This window comes from Tyto alba, unplaced genomic scaffold (assembly GCF_018691265.1).
Source record: "Tyto alba isolate M040663 unplaced genomic scaffold, T.alba_DEE_v4.0 Super-Scaffold_40, whole genome shotgun sequence".
NCBI lineage: Eukaryota > Metazoa > Chordata > Aves > Strigiformes > Tytonidae > Tyto > Tyto alba.
The window spans coordinates 23,748,997-23,773,403 of NW_024881316.1; the positions used below are offsets into that span (position 1 = coordinate 23,748,997).

Genomic DNA, 24,407 nt, shown 5'->3' on the forward strand with positions numbered 1-24,407 from the left:
GGCTGAGTGGCATGCCTCATCTTTTGTCAGTGAATGGCTAGAAGATTGAAACATTTGAAAAGATTCCACATGTGGTCAGACTTTGCAGAACTGTTTTTTTAGTCAGTGGAATTACTGTCTTTCTGAGTTCATTAAAATCTTTAAAATCAGATTTTCACATGCCACTGAGGGCAATTGCTTCTGTGTTCACTGCAGATCAAGCAGCAGAACAATCCTTAATAATGCAACATGCTTGTTTTCCAGTGCACCCTCACTATGTATTTTTCTCCAAGTTCTCTTATATTCATGCTGCACAGAAGTTGACTTGTAGCGTTACATTAGGAACATTGCCATTGGTTTAACAGCTTTGTATTTCCTGTGGCTGTACATTGTACATCCTGCAAGCTTGGTACTTTGTGAAAGAACTGTATTGAAATGCCTTCTTATGCTCATTTCAATAGCCAATACGAAAAGTATTGTGGGCAGGTTGTTTGCTGCAGCTGCCTCATCCGGTTGAGCTTGTTTGGGGTAGTTTTCCCTTTCTCAAGGAGCTGTGTGGCAGTGGGCAGCTCCGACAAGCTGTCCTAAGCCTTTCTCCAAAATGAATCATGATGACAGGCAGGAGGAAAAGGGCCTAGCAGAGGTGTGTTTTCCCCTATGCAATTACCCAGACTGATATAGCTGGTTTTAATCTGGAAGTGGAGTATCCCTGAGGTTGTTCTTCATTGTATCAGGAGCAAAAGAAGTACCAACAAGGCCTCAAAAATGGGGATACTATTTGTTTTTTAAAGTTATAACTGCATTATCCTATGGAGATTCAGTCAAGCTCAATTATGGCCTTTCACTATTTAATATGTGGTGAATGGGTCATGTTCCATGTTCCCTACACAGATAACATTATCTTTCAGAAGTTTGTTAGTAATCATTTAAAGTCTGTTATCATTCAGCTACTGCCTTCCATCTTTGCTCCAAAGGAATGCAGAACAGTTTGTCTTGTATTTACCTTTCAAGGTATTCATAAAAATTGCCTGAAGTAGAGTGCTACTCAACATGAATAGTACTGGCAGAATATTACTGCTAGTAGAAGTACAGTCTTGCAAATGTACATTCTTGTAACCATTACCTGGAATACTTTAGCTAATATTGGATCCCTTGTATTGCAAAGAAACCTAGGTTTTGCTGAAGAATCCTATTTTCTTTCAAGGAGCACAGCAGTATTGTTCTCTGGAGTAAAAAAAAAAAAAAAAAAAAAAAAAAAAAAAGGGGGCATAATATGATATTTTACTTAATACAACTTTTAAATATGACACTATTTCTCTGCTCATGCCTCAATTTCATACTGTTATTTTTCAGGCAATATTTGACTGGGTAGACATTGCTGGCAGCAAGTTAGCATCTATGTCCCCAGTTGGAACAGATCTGGAGACAGTGAAACAGCAAACCGAGGAACTTAAGGTACAAACTAGCAATTTATTTCATTTATATTTTCATCTATCTGCAGTTTTCTGTGGTGTTTAGTATTTTTCTGTGTTTTTCAGGAGTCAAAAGTAATTTTAATTTTCAATTTCTATTAAAAAATAATCTGTATGAAAATTTCAAATAACATTTCATTGCAAATTTTTCATTTTAAAGTGTGTTCCATTTAAAAATCTATTCCAAATTTTGGTGACACTACATTTTAATTTGTGAATATATTCTGATAGCCCAGAAATACTTGTAAATAGCATTCCTTCTCTTTCAAAGGCTACAAGGTTATTATGTGAAGGGTTACATTTTCTGGTTTCTACCATGAACAGCTTTCTCCAGGCTCTGAGAGAATGCCTCCAAAACTTCACTTCTGCTATTATAAGCTTTATCTAAATGCTTACACAGATCACGACATTCCTGATATCAGTAAGCTGAAAATCAAAATTTCAGGCTTAGAAACCTGTCTGTAGGTATCTCTGACTGAATATGCTCCTGATGTTGGTAGACTGTTATGCTATATATGAAAACCGGGGATATGTAATGATCAGGGAATGTCCTTGGTTTTGTTGCTCACTTGTACATTTTTTTTGGCTGTGGGCAGGTTGTTTGTAGTTATATCATAAAATAGATAGATTAAATGAGCCATAATCTTACATAGTTCAGAGGAACACACGTGCAAGTTGCATTCAGACTACTACCCAAGTTGCGTGTACAAGAGGGTATTCTACTAAAGAAAGCTTTCTTCTTAGCTCCTTAAACTTTGAATAGAATTATTCTTCAAAAGTATTATATTGTCACAACCACAAGAGCTGGAAGTTACTTGAAATATGTTCTGCTTTTTTTACAGACCAGGGAGATCTTTGGAGAATAATTCCCTGTTGGGCATCTTTGTCGTCTTTTGGTCACAGTTAGAAATATGTACTAGAATAGTAAGACATTGTTGCATGTTTTCAGTTAGCTGGGACTGTCTGGATTATCAGTGTTTTACAAGCATTTTGACCCTAGAAAACAAATCCCCAAGTTTATGAACATTGCCAATGATGCATTAGTATTGTAAATATTTCTGTACTATGCCATATTCAAGAAGATCATTACTCATGGTACATTTATTTGTATTCTTTTTCTATTTACAATAGCAATTTAAGACAGAAGCTTATCAGCAGCAGATAGAAATGGAAAGACTGAACCATCAGGCAGAACTATTGCTGAAGAAAGTAACAGAGGAGAGTGACAAGCACACTGTTCAAGACCCTCTCTCCGAGCTCAAACTAATGTGGGACAGCCTAGAAGAAAAAATTATAAATAGACAGGTAAACAAACTTGAAGGTGGGGGCTTTATTCATGACTTAGATTTTTGAGAAAAGCTTTTAATTATGTATAATGTTTGCATCAATTTACACATTTATTTCTTTTAGTTTGGAAATTACAGGACTGTGTATAATACGATTCTAATTTCACTATTTACCGAGTTGTTTTTATGGTTTTTAAACCTTTAGCAGTATTTTTTGTCACTTCCTTTGTCATCAGTGCCATTTCAAATCATTATTATTTCATTTTGATTATTTGATGGCCTCTTAAGTAGCAGTTGAAAACCTGTTTATATGCGCAAAACTAATATTAATTGCTGTGTTGGTTTTTTTTGTTTGGTGTTTTTTTTTTTTTTTTTACAAAACAGCTTTAATAATAAACTGTTTCAGTGCTCTTTCCTTAAATTATCAAATTGAAAGAGATTTAAAGATGCAGTTCTACGAAGTGTATTTTTTTTCCTAAACTGAATCTTTTTATGACAAAGAAGTTTTTAAAAGATGATGCACCAAATTGCATTTTTATTCAAATTATATTTTAAGTGATGGAAAAACTACTGTCATATCTCTGATGAGAGAACCTTCAAACTTAAGTCTACTCTGGTTACATGGGGTCTTCAAAGGTCAGGAATTTAAGCTTGGAATGTAAGGCCTTACAAGGGAATTGCTAACTCAGCTCTAACTGTAACGTAGTTGCTTGTGTTGGATAACTGTTTCTCCCTGGTTTTATGCTCTCATATGCCCAGACTCCACTCTGGATTATGGTGACTAATGGTAATATAAGACAATTCAATAGCATTGTGAAACCATTTTATTCTTAATTTTGTTTTTACTATAGCACAAGCTGGAAGGTGCCTTGTTAGCCTTGGGGCAGTTCCAGCATGCCCTGGATGAGTTACTGACGTGGCTGACGCATACAGAAGACTTGCTGAATGAACAGAAACCTGTGGGTGGAGACCCCAAGGCTATTGAAATTGAACTTGCCAAACATCATGTATGTAATTATAATGAATATTAACTGAAATGTTCTTTTGATGTTTATCTTAGTGATGAGTCTTGTAGTAAAACTTAACACTTGATAAATAATTCTCTATAGAGATTTTCAAGATGCAGATTATAGCTGAAATGCAGGCTTGGAGTAGCTAATATCTTTTGTTTTACTCCTCCATATTTCTTCCTTCTTTGCATATGCCATGCAAGTGGCATAGGTTTTAGCCAAAAAGAGCAGCCCACCCTAGTCTCCTTAATTTGACCCAGGGAACTCAAAGGTTATTGAACCTTCTACTCACCCTGAAGCAATAAGCTCCTTGATTAGTTCTGTTTAGGCCAGGTCTCACAAAATGCACACAGCTGTTACACATCTTTCGTTCTTGTTTCTTCCTTCTCAGAAAATAGTGATCTGTTGTTCTGAATTCTGCAAAATTATATCTCAGTTGGGTCCAACTAATACGGAGAATGCTTCTCCGAAAATGTCAGCAAACTTTAGGGATATCCATGCCCCCATATTTTTTTTCTCTGTTACACACAATGTAAGGTTGTTTGGGTTTTTTTTGGGTTTTTTTTGTTTGTTTGTTTTATTTTCTTTTGTTTTGTTTTAGTATTTTTACTGATTACTGTGACTTTGGAGCCCATGGAAGAATGCCTTTATTTTCAGTAGTACCTCTCAGGAGCAAGAGATCTTCCCTACCTCTTTGTGTGACTTGGTGCTGTTCATGATGATGTGTTCTTTCTAGGCCTAAAGATTTCAAAATAACCTCATAAGTCCTCTTGTTTAAATCTGCTATTTAATTTTTGGCCTGCATATGATGTGAGAACTATCCAGAGTCCATTTTGGATTTAGAGAGAATTGACTGAAATTGACTATACACAGATAATTAAGGCATTTTCATTGTTTCTGTTAATGCAGCTATGAAGTTTCTGAAGCCTTTTCTGTGGTCAGCTGGAACTTGAGAAGAGTGAAATATCTATATGCTCTGTGTGACTACTGTTAGAAACAGGCCCTTTAAAAAAAAAAAAAAAAAAAGGAAAAAAATTACAAATATAGCTTCCACTCTGTGAACCTTTTATATTGTTGTCAAACGGAAGTGTTTTACTACTGAAGAAGCATACAGACATCATTTATGATTTCATGTACCTTCAGTGCTGAAGGAGTTCATCAAACACATGAACAAGTATACTTCCTTTTCATAAAACAAAGTTTATAGGTTAGAAAGTTCACACAGTAGTGCATCCTGTGGTAGCCTGGAAAAACATCCATCTATTGAATAGCTTTGGAAAGAATAGACCTTGTTCTTAGTGAGCCTCAGCAGGAAGGAAAGGATAAGATGCATCTGCTTCTGTGAATATCCCTCTTTTTAACCCCGTTAGTAAAATAAAATAACCAATATTTGCCATTCCTTAGCTCAGAAGAATTAAAGCAAATATGATGCATGTTTTGTGTACAAGGGCAACTTGTGACTTGCTGTTTCATCAAGTGTTCTGTAAAGTTTATTTAAAAGTTCTTTTGTATTTAGCTCTGAATTTTTTCCACATGTTAGCATTTTGAGGGAGGTGACTTTGAACCAGACCCTGTGGAAGACAGCAGTCATAAACTTGAATTTCTCAGATGGGATTTACCATTCCCTTCCCAACCATTTTGCATATTCTCTTTTTCTGTTATTTCTGGTATTTCAAAGCTTTTATTTGTTTGGGGTTTTTTTGTTTAAAAAAATATTTCTGAAAACAGTATCCTTTTCCCAAATGTACCTTTTGCCTTTTGTGGTTTCACTGTGGTTAGTGGCAACAGGTTTTCAACCAGATGGAGGAAGTCATGTGCCGATAGTATTACAATCATTCTCCAGCTTATAGCACACCTGAAGTGTCCTGTTAGCCTGACATAATGTGAAATGAGTTGTAGACCTGAAATGCATGAAAAGACATTAAAGCAGTCAGATTGTTGCATGGCACAGCAAGCACATAGTTTTCTTACTCCTCTTTCTCCTCTCTTAGTCTACTGCTCCACAAGCAATTTTTACTCCTATATATAACACTTTTCATACCTCACCCTCAAAAACAAAGAAAAATTCTATTAAAGAAAAGTATGTAGTTAATTAAGGAACCTCAATAAATAATTCTTCACTAGCAGTACTTTAAAAGGAAATATATGTATTCAGAAGTAATATGTGATTTTTTTCATTATATAAAATCTAGCATTTTGGCAGAATGGTCTGATACTGATTTTGATTGAAGAGACCTTAGTTATTAGCTTTAATTGCTAATACCTGTACTGATGTTAAACTGTTGCCTTGTCCCTGGATTAGAACTAGCTCAGTCACTGTAATTGTCTTAATTCAATAATTTACCAACATGGCCGGTCATACATGCTGTGTTACCATTTTAGGTGCTGCAAAATGATGTTTTAGCTCATCAGTCTACAGTGGAAGCAGTTAAGAAAGCAGGAAATGACCTGATTGAATCGAGTGCTGTTGAAGAAGCAAGTAATTTACGGAGCAAGTTGGAACTTCTGAATCAGCGCTGGCAAAATGTGTTGGAAAAAACCGAACAAAGGAAACAGCAACTGGACAGTGCCTTGATCCAGGTGAACAGGAAATGATCTAATAAAGAGATAACAAAAAAAGTGTCTTTTTACATGAAATACATAGATACATGTATTAGAAGTTGGCCTAAATCAAAACCATAATGCAGACGCTCCTGAATTTTGAGAAAGTTTGAATCCAGCTGTATCTTCTACAGCTGATGACTGTCTTTTATAGTGCTGACTCAAGACTTCAGCTTTTGGCCTACATATTTTTAAAGGGTGAAATTTCTGTATAGATATACTATTCAGGAAAAACATTGATCTCAGTTGCTCATTTAGCCTGTTTTCAAGATTTCTATGTTTGGTTGTTTTTTTTTTTTTTTTAAAAAAACATTTAGGTTGGATTGAGCTAGTTTAAATTTTGGGTTGTTTTTTTTTCCTTGTTTTTTTTTTTTTTAATTTCCTTTGATTATTGTAAATATCTGATTAAATCTGTTGCTGCATCTGAGCTAGTATTAGAATAGAGAACATTTAAGCAAGCTCTAAAATGATATGGTATAATTTAGGCCCAAGGTTTCCATGGTGAAATTGAAGATATGCAGCAATGGCTGACAGACACTGAACGTCAGCTGTTGGCATCAAAACCTGTTGGAGGCTTACCAGAAACAGCAAGAGAGCAACTTAATACCCATATGGTAAGTATCAGTATTAGAATGCTTTGCAAACTGCATTACAGGACTAAGTATCTTTCAAGAGCGTTTATGGTAAATACAGAACATGTTCTATATATCACAGTGTCTGTACAATATCTTAAAAAAAAAAGTTTAATAGCCTTCAAAACAACAGTTATTTTCAACATAGGAAAAGTAGTCATTTGGGAGATGACCAAAACTGAACCATTAATAGTGTTGAGACAGAAAAGAACTTTTGCATCCTTATTCTCAGAAAGAAAACCAGAAAGTGTTTACAGATTTTTCAGCGATTCCTATTATTCTTTTCCCTTCTGTTCTCATAACTACATTTATGCTTTTTCTAAGATATGAAGATGAATCTAAGTGATCTATGTTCTTTGGACCTTGAATTAAGAGACTCAATCCTTTATTCTTTATCTAACCAAAGCTGACATTAAAATAATCATTAGCACAGATGTAATAAGGACTACTGACTCATATAGAGACTCTGCTTTAACTGGAAATGGCAAGCTGATCAGGATGTCTGAATTATTCCCTTTCTTCCCTTCCTTTCTCTTTAGGAAACATTCTATGGATTTCTCTACTCCTATAGAACCACAGAGCTTAAAAAACAGTAACTTAAACTTGATCTTTTACCTCAAAGGAAGGTGGTTCATAGTGCTCTGTTTATATAAAATCATTCTGTGCTGTTAAGCCAGGATATAACCCCAAACCCAGTGTTCTGAACTCCTGACCTCCTGACCCAGATGTAAGACTGATATTTACTGAACTGTCCTTGAACTCCTCCTTCCCTCCCCACCTCCCCTGCTGTGAGAATGGGGCATAATCACAATTCCATGGGAATCAGTGGAGCTTTTTCCACTTTTCATCCTGGACTTAGTCAGATCAAGACCAAAAAAGTTTCCCTGGAAAATTTCAGGATTTTCTTTGGTACGTTCTTTTGCTATGCAAATCAACAAGCCATTTTCTATACTTATTGCACTTACAGATTGATTAGTTAAAGAATCTTTAAACTAAACATAGTATTATAGTTGGAACAAATATGAATATGTCCCCAGTAATATGTACTCTATGTACAATCATTTCCTAACTGTACATACATGTACATTTTAACAGATTGTTACTATGCTGTGGGACATCATATAACTGCAGACATTGACTTGTTATCCTTTGATGTATATAACCCTTAAAAAATAAGACTTGACTGTAGTTTAGTTAAACCTCAGTGAATATGTGCAGATATGTGTAAATTCTCTGAAATGTCGAGGCCACTTGTCATGTTGAATACTATTTATCATAAGTTCCAAATTCAAATTTACACATAAGTGATACAAACCATGTTAATTCGTGACGTGAAACTGCACAAGAAAGTTTTGCACTGCATTTTGATTTGTTTCTCATTGGAAATTCACACTCTTAAGAGGGTGACTGTACTGCAGAATTAACCACTGTGGTGAACTCCTGTCTTAGACCGAGACCAGGTTCAGTGTCTGGGGCCTCCTCTGCCTTGCTGTTTCTCACCTATGTTTACTTCTAAGGGGTCCTTGTGCTGTAGAAAAAGAAGATGCTCTGGGGAGTTACAGGAACCAGAAATAGTGTAGGATAAAGTTGGGAACATAGAAGAAAGCAAGCTAGGTATTTTTCATAGTCCTCAGAAAGAAAGCAAGGCAACTTTCTGTCCTGTTAAAATCTTAGCTCATGGTTGAATCTGCTTCCTGCTTTGTCCTCCACTGTGATCAGATACAACCCTGTCTACAGTATCTCTTAACCCAAAGAAAATGTTAGGTTTGGGATCTTGTCCTGGAAATTGGAGGAAAAAAAGTTATTTTCCTCTTATTTGCAAGCCACTTACTGCTCATCTCCTGAAAGATGTTCCTCATTTAGGAGTCTGAAGCAATGTCGTTGGTATGTTTTGGATGGTCTGTTGCAAATATTAAACATGCCATTTTGAGTCAGTTGCATGGAGGAGCTCTAGCCACCTCATCTTTAATATGGATAAAAAAGATAATAGTACAATAGAAGATAAAACAGTTGTTACTGTTTATTCTTCCAGCTTTCTCTGTATGTGTAAAATGTCTTCAGTGCTCTTGCCTGGCAAGTGAAGGAAGATGCAAACAATGCAAAAGAGGCGAAGTACAATAAAGCAGCTCTCCCAAGTTGTCCCACCCACTTCTGAAGGTGTATGGGATAGGTCTGGGCTTTCAGCACGCTGTATAATGCTGATACTTCTTGTGTTTCAGCTACAGATGGACTTTAAACCAACCAAGTTGTAGCAAATCTTGTGCAATGTGCGTAGTACTTTCTTTGCCAAGCTTTGAATCTCAGGGAAAACATCTGACAGACAATACACGTCCTCATTTCCTGAAGAATTGGGCCCTTTCTTTGCTCATTTGGCATTTTATGAATTACATATGTTTCGTTTATTAGTCTTAATCATACCTGCTAAATGTTGGGGGAGGAATAAATATTATACTAGCATTTTAAAGAGTATTGAATTTCTACCTGACTTATTTTTTGGTGCTTGCTTTATTTAGGAACTTTGTGCTGCCTTTGAAGCCAAGGAAGAGACGTATAAGTGTCTAATGCAGAAAGGCCAGCAGATGCTTGCAAGATGCCCAGAGTCTGCTGAAACAAACGTTGAGCAAGACATAAATAACTTAAAAGAAAAATGGGAATCGGTACAAACAAAGCTCAGTGAAAGAAAAGTATGTGTTTTTACATAAAAATAGAAGTGTAAATCATATGTTTAAGAATGTTAATGTTCAGTCCTTTTATGCATTCATACACGCTTGATCTTTTAGATTTAAAATTAATTGCAGAGACAGTTGTGCAGAATTCATTCGTATGTTTGGGAAGTACTGGGAAAAAATGGGATTCAAGAAGTCAACAATTGGGGGGGAGGGTGGGTGAGAAGGATACAAGTCTGTTCCACAGAAATACGTTAACTGGTACTGATAATGCTCATTTGGTAGAGTGAGGGTTTTTCTGTTTTTTATTACAGTATTTGTAGATGAGAGAGTGAATAATATTACCTGAATATTCAAGTTTATCTCCTCCTCAGTACAGAATTGCTGCATTAATTTTCCTAGCTTTTATCCATTTTTTTTTCCCCTTGAATTCCCAAAGACTTGGCCTTCTGCCACGTACTTCAAGTGACTACCTTCTGTTCTAACGTAGATCAATAGCATGATTTCACTGATATGCAACATGTGTTTTCTTATTATTAACTTCATTTTGCTTTCATTCCTTCATGAAGTATAGTCCATTGGTTGTACCTTAATCAAACAAGGAAGAATATCAGTAATTACAGAGGAACTCTCTGTACAACACTAATGTGCATAAAGCACAAATATTTAACTCACAACTTAGTTGTATTTTAAAGTGAGAATGCTAGTATCTCAAGCTGACTGTATAATGTAAGAATGTCAAACTAACTAATACCCAACATGAGCACCTTCTTGCAGGAAGCTGCAAGGTTGGAGTGCTCAGCTAGGCCAGCAGTACAATTGTTTGAAAGTCTGACTGCTGTCTCATGATCAACAAAAATTCTGTATCCAAAATTAGTCTTGGTTCAGTCAAGCAAAATAGCAGTTGGACTTTATTAAAAAAACATGGTCTAGGCAGACTTGTTCTTTGTTTAGTGCAAGAGAATAAAATAGATGACCTCTTTGAGGCTCTTCCAAGTGCACTGCCACCTTAGATTTCTGAGATTCTACTGGGTTTGTATCGAAACGGATAAATTTGTATGTCCCATTAGGATTAAGTAGTAGAAGATGTAATGTTCTAATGTGGAAAATTTTATCTTCATACTAGGTGCTGTATTTTCTACTCATCTATCATACATAATTCTACCGCTACTCTGCTACCCATTTTCTTTAATATGCTCAAATGTAGGCTGTTATTTTAAAACTCAGAAACGTTGAGTTGGAAGAATGTTTTAAAATGCTCAACTGAACTGGTTTACTCTAAAACGCTGAACAAAAATGGTTTACTTGGCTGAAGTCTGCACAATATCAACTGCTATTAAAGTATGACCTATCTTTACAGACCAAACTGGAAGAAGCCCTCAATTTAGCAATGGAGTTCCACAACTCACTTCAAGATTTCATCAATTGGCTTACTCAGGCTGAGCAAACTCTAACTGCAGCTTCTCGGCCAAGTCTTATCTTGGACACTGTCTTGTTTCAAATTGATGAGCACAAGGTATGTAAAGAAACAGATGTGTAATGTTTTTCTCCCACTCTGTGGAGATAATTTAACAATGTCCAAATGAGTTCTGTAACACTGGCACTCAGAGAAACATGTAATTTGTTTTAAAATGTATTTTATAGTCTTTCTCACTACATCATTCTTTATCACACTGTTTTTTACAGTGTTTACTTCAGTGCTTGAGCAACGTAATATTCAGAATAATTTTCTCCCCTTTTTCCAAGGTTTTTGCCACAGAAGTGAATTCTCATCGAGATCAGATCATAGAGCTGGACAAAACTGGAACCCATTTGAAATATTTCAGCCAGAAACAGGATGTTGTCCTTATTAAGAATCTGCTGATTAGCGTACAGAGTCGATGGGAAAAAGTAGTTCAACGCTTAGTTGAAAGGGGAAGGGCTTTGGATGATGCAAGGAAAAGAGCCAAACAGGTAATCGGACAACAGCTGTTGTACAACTCTTTGAACTTAGATGTAATTACATCCAGACTCTTGAAGAATATGGTGCTTTAAAGCACTTTCAAGTAAGTCTAGATTTAGTGTAACAGACACTGTTGAATAAGTGGAGCAATTTCTGTGATTTGATCATAGAGCACTTCATTTGTGAGGTGAAAGCATCGTTTTCAACCCGAGCAGTGACTTCTGTCTGCAATACTGGATAGTCTGAATGAAGAAAGTTACAGTATCACTTCCAGGTGTATATTAGTGCCATCTATCCTCAAAAATAAGTTTCACAATCAACCCCTTATATTTTCAAGAATGTGATGAACCCCTTTCACTAATCTGTGGGAATATTCCTTCATATTTTCTTCTTGGGTTTATGCTGTGCCCTGATTAATACTCATCACTTCCTCAATCTCTTATGTTAGTTACTGGTCCAATACATTCTGTATGGTAAGATGTCTCCATTTATTTCCTTAAAAATCTGGAAAGTTTTTTCACAGTTTTCCTCACTGGGGAACATTATTTTTTTTTTTTTTAATTTAGAGTCGTGTTACCCTCACTGAGGAACATAAATGATAAGATGCAAAATGTGTGAGAGGAATATAGTATGTTTAAATGTCAATAGGAAGCTCTAGCTGCTTTTTATTCAAGTGAACATGACATTCAATATCTGGTCATGTTCACAGCCAAACAACATTCACATGTATACTGCTACTGTCACTCGGCTCATAGAGTCGAACTTCTCTGAGCAATAAATTAGCCCATAAGCCAATGAAATGTTTGTTACTTCTTTTCCAGCAGTTTCTTTTGTGCATTCGCACACTCAACAGTTCTGCAATGAGATTAATTTAATCTCTATATCCGTTTACTGAGCTGAATACAATAAATTACTAATTTAGGACCACAACTATCTATACAGAGCAGGGAAGGCATATTGAAGGGTATTGGTGTCAAGTCCTGATCCACAGCTCTGAAGAGCAGGGTCCAGGAGCCTTGGGATGTTTCTGAACTAGTTTCTTGTGCTTTCATGTGTAGGCACCCCAGGTAAGAAGAATTTTCAAAAGAGATGTAGAGAGAGAAATGACCAGCTTAGAAAAATTGAATCCCAAAGGGATGACACTTTGTGAAGACTAGTTGAATCTTTGGTCTTTCCCTGCTTCCTTCCCTGAAGCACTCTCTTTGTTGAGACAGGAAGGAAGATCAAGAATCTGTTCCTTGCCTGTCAAGATCCCATTTGATATAATATGAACATTTATGAGCATCCCAGGGAAAATTTTGGGCAGTCATCCAGACAGGAGTTTTCCACAGTGATTTACTGCTACTGCTGTTGTCCTATATAGGCAACAGCTAAGTCCCTCTCTTGCTATATTTATTATTCATTACTAAAAATGCAGGTATCTAAATGACCAACACATCCACAGAAGTTACTAATATGTCTCTGAAAGATAAGTTCTATGTGTGGAAATAGTGTACATAAAAGGTTCCTAATTCACCTGAGAGAAGGGAAGCTAAGTCCTATTTGAGAAACCAGGGAGAAAAAGCATACCAAATCTTTCCAAAGTCTGCAGAGTACTTGCTTGGTCTGCAGAGAATTGATTGGGGTTTAATGTTTTCAGACTATTTTATGAACCAGTGAATTTAAAAATCTATGCAAATCTCACTTGCCTGCAGTTCCATGAAGCCTGGCACAAACTTATGGAATGGCTGGAAGAGTCAGAGAAATCTTTGGACTCAGACCTTGAAATTGCAAATGACCCTGACAAAATAAAGATGCAACTTACACAGCATAAGGTGAGTCATGATTGATGAAATGCCAAGTGCCCGGTGAGATGTGTTCAGTCAGCAAAGGAAGTAGCTTTGTGGCCTCACTACAGTGGAGTGTTTATTATCATCAAATTAAATGGTGGTGTGTTACAAGTGGGGAGTGACAAAAAACTTTTCACAGTACCTGATCTATGGGGGAATGGTTAACTATGAAGAGGAAAGACATAATAATATAGCATCATGGAAACTTTAAAAAACAAAGTAATACTATCTCAGAATAGGAATCTCAGAAGAGGTTTTATTACAGACTTTTTTCAGTCCTTAAACCACAAATGTACCATCCAGTTATTTGGGTTGGGATTTTCCTTTTAATATTACAGGACCACCTCAAAACTGAAAAATAATCTTGTATTTTGATTGGCAGTTGCTTTTTATGTCAAGTGGAAATCTTAATGAAATCCTCTAGAAAGTTCAATGACACCATTTGTAGCAAAGGTTGTTTCTCTCCATGGGATTCAAAATTCCAGGACCAGCTTTCCACAAACCCAGCTACTGTAGGTGAAAATGAAAATATCTCCCTGATTGAACTCGCTTTTCAAACAAATTATGATAACATAAGAGCTTTGTAGTTCCATCAGACACAGAGCAAAAGGAAGGATGAAAGAAGTCTTTACTTCATTTTTACTTTTGTAAAGAGCCTAGAATAATGTATTGCTGAAGATAAAGTGGATGAGTAGTAGAATCTTCAGAGACAGGCAAGATTTGTCTTGGAACAGTTTCATCAGAGACAGAGTATTGAAAGATCGTTCATTTTTTTACATTTTGGCATACATTTATTTCTACTTTTCATGTCAGTTTTATTGTTCTCCATTTACTCCTATTTTTTCATTCTGCACAATATCCCCAAGGGTTTGTATATCTAATTTCTCCCTCTCTTAGCTTGTGATGATTGCTTTTACCTCTGACAAGTTTTGCCATGTATACTAAAGATTGGTTGCTGCATCAGTCTGCTTTATATTTTTATCATCTCTCAGTTTATGTGCTGATTTAAGTACTGTTTATCAACCAGGTAAATATTCTCCTTTAATATGGGAAAATTGGCTGTTAGTAAAGCAAAAATAGTTTTACCTATGCTTGCTGTTAAAACTTTTAGATAAAACCTACATTAACATTCTGTTACGCTAACTCTGCAATTTCAGTTTGTTCTGAGATTGCTGTTGTTGCCAGAATTTCAAGTCAGTGATGGGAATTTAGGAGAAAAAAAAATGAAATTCTTTCTGTTAAGATGGTCTTTCTTGTCTTCTCTGACTCTATCAATCTCTTAATACCTCCACTCCTCTCATTTTTACATAAAGTTCAAACGCTTCACGAGTATGGTCAAGACATTGTGACTGTGTTTTGAGGTCCTTTCAGGTCCTGAGGTTTGGCACTCTACCTCAGTTGTCATCCCCTCTGCTGCAGTCTTAAGCTTGATAATTCCACTTGTTCTTTATCTCTACAGCAGTATATTTTATGAGCCCAAGATTCCTGACATGGATTGACAGACTCATCATTTCTCTCAATCATATCTTTTCTCCAGCTTCTTTTCATGCCTGCAGAGAATAGCTATTTGAGTTTCTTGAATCTCATTTCTCGTTAAGGAATGGGATGGAATGTGGCACAGAGACATTAGATTTGAAACTAGTGATTTGGAGGAAAAAGACGAATATGTGTGAGAGAGGGAGTTCTGTGAACTTTGTGACTTTAAACTTCAAACAAACCCCCCCAAGAAATCAACTCAATTGTTTTTTAATGAGCTGTCAAACCTCCCAACACTGCAATGTCCTTCCTTGTATTTTGAGTCTTTTCCTTCCACTCCCACATATACCCCCTGTGTCTGTCTTTGTCTTTTTTCTGTCCAGCCTTGAAGGTTTCCTTGCTCCATTTAGTTAACGATTTTGCTATCTGAACTGAATGTGTGCTGTGTGTGTGTGCTGTAAGCAGTAATTTGGACTTGCTCTTTGCCAGTTGTTACTGCCAAAAAAAAAAAAAAAAAAAGCCCTGAAAGAGAAAAGCCAAGATAATGTGTTTTCTCTCTCTCATATCCAGTGTGTTGCCAGGGACTTTTGGGGGTTATTCATGGTCTGTTTATCAGCAATTTTTTCTCATTTTTAGAAGTCAGGAATGGAAAAACCCTTACTAGGTCACCCAATCCACCCATGTGCTAATGTTGAACGTTCCTTACAGAAAATTTATATGAACCTGGCTAGTTTTATCTGTATGTTCCCATTTTCTTTAGAAGAAGGGTATGTAGTTAATTACTGAGATTTCGTTCATCTTACCTGTCTGCTTCTGGCAGCTTAAATCTACTCTCCATTACACCTCTGAAATCAAATAAAAGTAGATTTGGTGTAGTGCGTGTAGTCTCTCAAAGAATTAATTGACTGTAGTAACCCTTTGTTCACCTTTAAATCTGTTTTTCCTGTTTGGTGTAGTGCCTGTAGACTCTCAAAGAATTAACTGACTGTAGTAACCCTTTGTTCACCTTTAAATCTGTTTTTCCTGTATGATCCTTCTGTGGCAGCAATTTCATTGTGTTTCCTCATGCAAATCAAGTAACACAGTGCATGTAGTGTTATGTACTTAATAAACTCCATCAAATCAAAGGAGCACAAACATATTGTTTGTATTGAAGGAACTTTTATAAAAAAATGGGTTATTTTAATTTTGAAAATTATTTTTATACTAGTTTCAGCTTGACCAGTGGTGTTTGTATTCTTTCTTAAAGTGTGTTTCCTTGTTTTATATGAGGAAAATGAAAGGACAGTGAGAAAATACTGAATTACAGAACAAATTCTGCCTTTTTTTTTTTTTTTTGGCTGGTGAATTTTGATCCTCAGTTTTCTCTGGATGCTGGAATAACCCTGAAGGACAGTACAGTTCAAAATACCAAGCAGTTTTTAAAAATGAAACCTTGAATCACCTTAGGTGAAGTTGTACTGTCTGCATGGCATAACCCCATGCATACCTCTTATTTAAGACGCCTCCATTCCACTTGAGCTTTCCCTGACACACATTCACATCTGAAATAGCAGATGACTACGTGGACACATGGGAAAGTTGGTGGAAGGGTTGTGAGCTTCCATGGCACAGGCTGGTGCAGGCCAGCTGGGAACAGCTTGCCAGTTGGAGGTGAGCAGCCATGCATGTGCTGACAGTGACCATGAAAAATTCTTGCAATCTTTACATGCCCTGAAGAATTACTATAAGTTGTAAGTGGTAATTATTTCCTTGCTGGATGTGATGATACTGAACATTGCTCTGAGAACCAGATGAAAATCTGTTTTAGCAAACACTGAGCAAAACCTCTTTTGGCCTGTTTTTTTGTTTTATTTGTGACCAAAAAAAAAAGAATATTTATTTGATTCTGTATATATGAGTTTCCTAAAGCAAACTTGTGATTTTTTTTTTTAACCAATTTCTTCCTAACAGTTCATAAAGGTGGTGAAATACAACACTTCAAGGGTTGCTACCATTTAAAAGCTGCTGCGTAGGGCTGGTTTTGTTTTTTGGCAGTGTTCCTTTATTTAATTATTTACTCTGTGAGTCAGTTAACTATCTGCAGTACCAGATGAGCTGTGTTTCTGTGTGCTTCTCTGTGAAAATCTTCCAGAGGCTCTGTGCAGAAGGTGATTTCAGAGCTGGCACACAGATTCAACTGCTGTGTCACTGTCATCTTCCAAAGTCCCTGAATCACAAAAACCTGCCTTTCAGCCCAAATTGTGGTATTGGGATGTCACCTGGCTGCTTCTTGTGCCTGGATCTGTTTACTTTTGGCATACAATTCTGCCCAATTATAGTATGCTTCAGTCTTAGGAAGATTAAATGCTTGTGGTTGGAGGTTTCCCAGCTTGACCATGCTGAGCTAGAACAGAATGACCTAGATAGCCTTTGGGGTGGTCTACACTGGCTTGAAAGCTTAGTATGTGAAAACGTAGTATGAAGACTGCTTAGTTTATGGCTCCTAAAGTAGCCGTTCTTTCACGCCCTTCTGACTACCAGGCAGCCTCTTGTTGAAATTTAGGAATATTATGCTAGGACAGGAATCATTGCTCTCACTGAAGGAGGAATTTTCCAGAAGTTGTTCCAGTAGGCATAGAGCTACATTCCCAGAGAGAGACAAAAGGCAGGGATTCTGCTAATGTCAATCCCCATGTAATTTCAGGTGCACTGTGGCACTAGCCGACTAGAAATTTTGCAGTTTAGAATTTTCTTGCAGCAATATTTGCAATTTCCATTTCAAATAATATGTCAAAGGTTAGTTAGCTGTGGCCTGTAAGCAGTTAATGCTATATGAGTGTGTTCTTTTTCTTCCATATCTATAGGAATTCCAGAAATCTCTTGGCGCCAAACATTCTGTGTATGATACCACGAATAGGACTGGACGCTCCTTGAAAGAGAAAACCACCTTGGCTGATGACAATTTGAAACTTGATGATATGCTGAGTGAATTAAGGGATAAGTGGGATACAATTTGTGGAAAATCAGTGGAAAGGTATATGAAAACCAAAGTAATTATTCAGCAGATAAGAAAAAGGCTTAGGAGAATTCTTTTGGCTTCTGTTTTGTAAGAGTAAAACCAGAGTGGCTAGCTAGTTTCATAATAAGGAGTGCCAAAGCAGTAAAATACTAGATATGCATACTTTCCTGATGGTATGGAAGAGGACTGGAGTGGTAGTGGTTCCACTAATTAAAAAAGGAAACACTGATTTAAAGCTCTTAGTTGTTATTATTTTATGCTGAAAATGTTTTTTCTTATGGTGTATGAATTATTTTTTGTGTATGTTCATTTATTTTTTTTTTTTCCTAGACAAAATAAACTGGAGGAAGCCCTGTTATTTTCAGGACAATTTACTGATGCTCTGCAAGCTCTCATTGACTGGTTATACAAAATTGAACCTCAGCTAGCAGAAGATCAGCCAGTACACGGAGACATTGATTTAGTGATGAACCTGATTGACAATCACAAGGTAATTCCAAAAATATTCTTTTTTTTAATTACTAGATTGTTCGTAAGTGTAGCATTTTAATGGTATCTTTATTTGGCTATTCTATAATTTTGAGAAACATGTAATAGTTTTACAACACAAACGTAATCAACAGTGGAAAATGCTATAAAATGTACATAGAAGAAAACAACTGTTAGTGACTCTTTGACACCAGTTAGCATTGAGATACTCTGTCTAATGCTGCTATCCTGTGTATTTATGAATATTGTGTCAAAAATCACAAGTGTGCATTTATGAATATGTATGGGCAGGAGGTGGCAAAAATTATTTTGTTGGAAATTTTGGGGGGAGACAGGGCTTTTTATTTAGTATAGCTGATAATCGAATGTCCAATGCACTTGTTATGTCTACAGCAGTCTTTCAAACCTCCAGGGCTGTTTCTATGTTCATGGAGAAGAGTAGTTGCAATACTTAAGTTATTCATGGGAGTATACAACTAGACTATGGCCTGGGAAGCCTACACTGGCAAGCTCTGCAGTATTTCGTTACTGCAGTGTTTTTGGAGGTGGCAGCAAGTAGGAGGTGTAGGACTGTGCCTCTGCAGCCCAGTTTTGTAGTTCAGTATGTCAGAAGGAACAGCTGTTGAAGTGACTGGTATTGAAAAGGCTGCACACATTCAGAGCTCTGGAGCCTGGGCAGTTTATGAGGCGATGGTCCCTCTGTTCATCCACCAGTGACTTTCAGTGTCCAAAGACTGTTCAGTGAGGAGGAGATTTTGTCCCTCACTGTTTGGAAACATGGATTGTCTATAAAGTTTAGCCTGAAATATGCTGGAATTGCTTCTGAAATCTCATGGTATATCACAAGTCAGTCATAGTCAGTGGCAAGGTACACTGTGATTGTTGTATCTTTCTATAAGGGCTTCTTTTATGTAACTGGAGCTTGTTCCATCTGCAAATGTGAACATACTTTCACATAAATATATGAATATGTGGCTAGATCTACAGCCTTACAGCCAGACTCCCAGGTGGAGTGTTACTTCTGTTTTTACGATTTCAAACATTCTCCATGATGGTTAGCATTTTGTCTGATCTTTTTCTGCCACAGCAATCTTGTGCGTTAATCAGTGTGTCAGATCGATTGCTTTGATAAAGAGTGTAAAGTCAGCGTGGCCAGGAGGCTGGATTTCCCATGCATTGCATCAGGATGAGTTCTCAGGATCTGTCTGATGTTTTCTTACCATATTCCAGTTTTATTACGATAGGTTAGATTGTAAATATTTTCATATGTAATCTAATAAGCAGAACTTAAGTGTTCTGCATCACTTAGATGGAGTTACTCTTGACTGAACTAAATCCGTATTGTGATTTCTTTTTATAAACCAGTAGTTTTTTGTTATTATTTACCTAATTATGTAAATGAGTTAAACATTTCAATTGTATTTGGTGGTGCCTAGGTTTTCCAGAAGGAGCTGGGAAAAAGAACAAGCAGTGTCCAGGCTCTGAAGCGCTCTGCAAGGGAGCTGATAGAAGGCAGTCGTGATGACTCTTCCTGGGTCAAAGTCCAAATGCAGGAGCTAAGCACTCGCTGGGAGACAGTTTGTGCCCTGTCAGTATCCAAGCAAACACGACTGGAACAGGCTCTTCGGCAGGTAGAGGAGTATTACTGATGCTTCATGTATTTTATGAGAAGCAGAGAAAATATCTTGCGGTCTAGTTGCCAAAAATTTAATTTCATTTTTTCTTAATACTATTCAATTTAATTTAACTTCATTTGAAAATTCTCATTTTCTTGTTCATGCATTGCTTACCTTGTCTCTATCCCTTTACCACAGTACATGAATAATGCCTCTTAGCATTTATTATTACTGTTGTTATTAGTCTATACCACAAATGCAAAGCAAATGTTTCAAAGACCTTACCATCTAAGGAAATCACTGAAGTTACAGTCAAGCGTGAAGGGTGATTAAGAACTATGCCCCCTTCACAGGAAGCTAGAGATTGTAATCATATTTACGCTCTTCATGCCTTATTGGAAAGAAGTAAATTTGTGTACTGAAAACTTGTTTACATTGGCACAATTACTGTGCACAGTGAAGTATGTTGCAGAAAAAATTGACTTGTGCTGAGTGCACTCAGATGCTAGAATAGTGTATGTATGTCAGTATTGGCTGGTACCAATCCCAAACAGATCCATCTGGGTAATTTCCAAACTCAGATAATATGGACATACATCTCTGTGAAGATACACTAGCTTGTGTTGATGCTAGGATGGGGCTCCTGCAATAGTGATGTATCTGCTGTGTCCAGAATTCCTGCCCTGCTTTACCCAGCATACTGTGTTTGTCCAGCTTTCCGGTCTCTCAGCAAGCACTATCCTGAGCTACCTCAAACACTAATTGTGTCTGAATATGGCTGGTGGATCTTTCTTGCTTTCTCCAGGCATAAAAGGGTCGGTCACCAACGGGCTGTCAATTAATTTTGCTTAACCAGTGATTTAGGCTATGCAGAAAATACAGTTCTCATCTCTCCAGCTGGTCCATGAAAGCACCTCCCGTGTAATTTGTCAGCGTAAAGGCATGACATTCTCAACTGAGCTGCAAGTACACTATAAATCAGATGGCTAAAAGCATGAACAGGCTTTTAGGCTTCCTATAATTTTTTGGGAAGCATGAGATATTTTTACAGTTATGAAAATGTAGTACTGTATATCACTGACTTTTTAATGGAAAGTTAATGTGCCAGTACTGTTGTGTGATTAATGACTCCAAATGTGGGCTCATTCTCCTTGAGTAAGCTGCAGTGTGTCTGTCAGATCGCCTCATGAGTGACCGTGACTACTTGTTTTTTTAACAGGCAGAAGAATTCCACTCTGTTGTCCATGTCCTTTTGGAGTGGCTGGCAGAGGCAGAGCAGGCTCTTCGTTTCCACGGGGTCCTTCCAGATGATGAAGAAGCTTTGCGTACACTGATAGACCAGCACAGGGTAAGCAAGAAAACGAAGAGGGACCTCTTCATTCTAATAGGTCTATTAAAAGGTAGAATAAAGGGAAAGAAGCAAAGTCTATCCCATATAGTCATATTCAGCATCCAGTGTTTGGTTTTGCAGCTGTTCCTATAGAATCATAGAATGGTTTTGGTTGGAAGGGGTTTTAAAGATGATCTGGTTCTAACCCCCCTGCCATGGGCAGAGTCACCTTCCACTAGACCAGGTTGCTCAAAGCCTCATCCAGCCTGGCCTTGAACACTTCCAGGGAGGGGGCAGCCACAGCTTCTCTGGGAAACCTGTTCCACTGTCTCACCACCCACACACTAAAGAATTTCTTCCTTTTATCTAATCTAAATCTACCCTCTTTCAGTTTAAAACCATTACCTCTTGTCCTATCCCTACACTCATTGAGAAAGAGTCCCTTACCATCTTTCCTGTAGGCTCTCTTTAAGTACTGGAAGGCTACTATAAGGTCTCCCTGGAGCCTTCTCTTCTCCAAGCTGAACCACCCCAACTCTCTCAGCCTGTCCCTCATCAGGGAGGACCAGTGCTGGAGCCCCCTGATCATTTTAGTGGCCTCCTCTGGACCCACGCAAGCAGGTCTATGTCCTTCTTATGTTGGGGACCCCAGAGCTGGACACAGCACTGCAGGGGGGGTCTCACAAGAGTGGAGTAGAGGGGGAGACTCCCCTCCCTTAACCTGCCGGCCACACTTCTCTTGATCTGGCCCAGGATACAGTTGGCTTTCTGGGCCGTGAGTGCAGAAATAAAGAAGCTAGAAATTTAATGCAGTTGACAGTTTCGTGCCCATACTAGTGTTGGGCTGTTGTTTGAGTCATCTTGGCTTACTAAGCAAATAATGGGCCTTTAGAAAGTTACTGTAAACATTTAGTGACAGATGCAAGCTCCTCTGGGATATATGCTGTGTGACAATTATATCACAGGCTGCTACAGCATATACTTTTCTTTCAAGGTCATTTGTAAATGTCAGCAGAATGATGTTATCATCCATTAACCTTCTGGCATGGTGAAACAGCATGCTGTCATGCTTCATATGCATTTGGTACTGAAATATTGCAGTGCTGTAGGTACTATAGATACTAGATTATAGGCTATCAAACTAACTTTGCAGTAGTGAAATGGGAAAATGGCTAAGTATGGAGCATAGAAGTTCTATTTTCAGTCTCCAAACAGGAGCCTGCAAACATGCACAGGTAAGCCCATGCAAAACTCTTCTTGTACATGCCATCACAATAGTAACAAGAATGTAGTGTAAAAATTAAATTGCCCACAATGTTATAGAACAAATTATAAGAGTAATGGATTTGTTCATCATTGCTCTGAAGCAAGTTATAAGAAAGCTTATGAAATGGAGGGTGGAAAAGCATCCGGTTTAAATTGAATTTGGGAATGTTATTAGGCAGAGGAGTGCATGCAGGCTATGGCTATCTAATGGTTCTTAACTAGGGAGTTTTCAAGGTGAAATTCAAAAATTCAATGTTTTGAAGGAGTTCTCAGATTTAATTTAGGGCTCTGGAAACTGGGTGCTATTCTTCATTTTGCAAATGTGTGTATGCATCAGCGTATGCTGACTGATGTTGGCAGTAGCAACCTGCTGTCTCTGATGCAACAAAACTGGTCTTTTAGCTGCCTCTCCTCCCCATATACTTTGTCAGTTCCCTTTTATTTAATATTTTCGTTTTCTGAATAACAGAGGAAAGAACTGTCTGAATGAAATCTTAGGTCCACTGAAATCCTTAGAAAAAAAATCTTAATTTTCTCCCTCTACAATGTAGAATGATTCACAAAATATTTCTGTATAAAAGCTCAAAATTGTGCTGCCAAAGCTGAAGCATAACTTGGAACCTCAAACCAAAGCAAAGTTTGTCTCTGAGAAACCCTGTCCAGCTGGGGAGAATAATCACTAGCATAACACAACCAACCTCAGTGTTAGATGTGGCTGTACTGTACTTAAAATTTTTTTAGTAGACTTTAGAAGATGTTCTCCCAACCACATTTTCTTCTTAAAGGCCAAATAATAGAAATACAGAAATTTTCAAGCTAAGAAAGATTGTGGTACTGGTGCTTTACCACTCAGTAAGCACATTCAGCAAAATCTTCCTTGAATGAGTGGTCTCTCCTCTTAAGCTTATAACATTAGCTTTCAATGAGAAAAAAAATAAAATAAGGGAAAATGTAATATATGATATTAAATACCATGTCTGTATTATTATTCTGTGATGTTAATATCAAAAAACGTGTGACTATAGCATTATTTTCATAAATATGAAATGTATTTTCCTTTTATCACTGTGACTTTTGTAAAATAGTTTTAATGCATTTGTATCCTGATACATGTTGAAAGGTTTCCTCAGAGCAATATTTTATCCAAATGGTCCGTCTTTATGCCCATTATGATTTTCTTTTCTTGAATACTGCACATGATTTAATGAATTCTGTGATCTCGAGCAGAGGTTTCTGTCACTCGCCATCCTCTCTAGGGACTGAGAGGTATAATGGGCTAATGCAGTGCATTAGTTAATGAGAAGCATCCCTTCTTCTCTCTATCACTGGACTGCCATGGAGTTCAATACAATTAATATCCTTTACTGAGAGAAAGCTTAATACACTGTATGTGGTGTGTCACAGATTTAGATTTTGAGATATTCTAGTACAGTTGTGCAGGAAAAACAATGTTGTTGTTACTTGTTTTCCTCTTGGCCCTGGTTTATTTTAGTAATCTCTCACTACAAACCACCTCAACTTTTCCAAAACCATTTTGAACTGAAATATTATAAGAACTCCTGCATTTTTATGAGAGGAGATTAGGTTTTAAACTCTGATATTAATCTAAGTTTAAGTCAAAATCAGTTAGTAATGAATCTCCTTAAATATACAGCCTACCTATTCCAGGCTTTTAGATCAAGGTAGAAGAGATTATTTCTTTTATATTTCTAGCTCATAATAGCTTCATATTTACTTTGTAAAGGCACAGGATAATGTCATTATGAATTGTTGTAGAATCTGTTTTTACAATGTTTAGGTGATTTTGAATTT

At 37.1% G+C, this 24,407-nt stretch overlaps 1 protein-coding gene across 1 annotated transcript in view; it reads left to right on the forward strand.

The window, feature by feature from the left end:
• Nucleotides 1-24,407, forward strand: part of DST (dystonin) — a 308,093-nt gene that overhangs the window by 264,149 nt on the left and 19,537 nt on the right. The window contains 13 exon segments of the mRNA XM_042803120.1: nt 1,333-1,434; nt 2,583-2,756; nt 3,589-3,744; nt 6,130-6,327; nt 6,834-6,962; nt 9,494-9,664; nt 11,007-11,162; nt 11,393-11,599; nt 13,283-13,402; nt 17,740-17,909; nt 18,225-18,384; nt 19,820-20,014; nt 21,219-21,347. Of these exon segments, the coding sequence (XP_042659054.1) occupies nt 1,333-1,434; nt 2,583-2,756; nt 3,589-3,744; nt 6,130-6,327; nt 6,834-6,962; nt 9,494-9,664; nt 11,007-11,162; nt 11,393-11,599; nt 13,283-13,402; nt 17,740-17,909; nt 18,225-18,384; nt 19,820-20,014; nt 21,219-21,347 (2,067 nt within the window).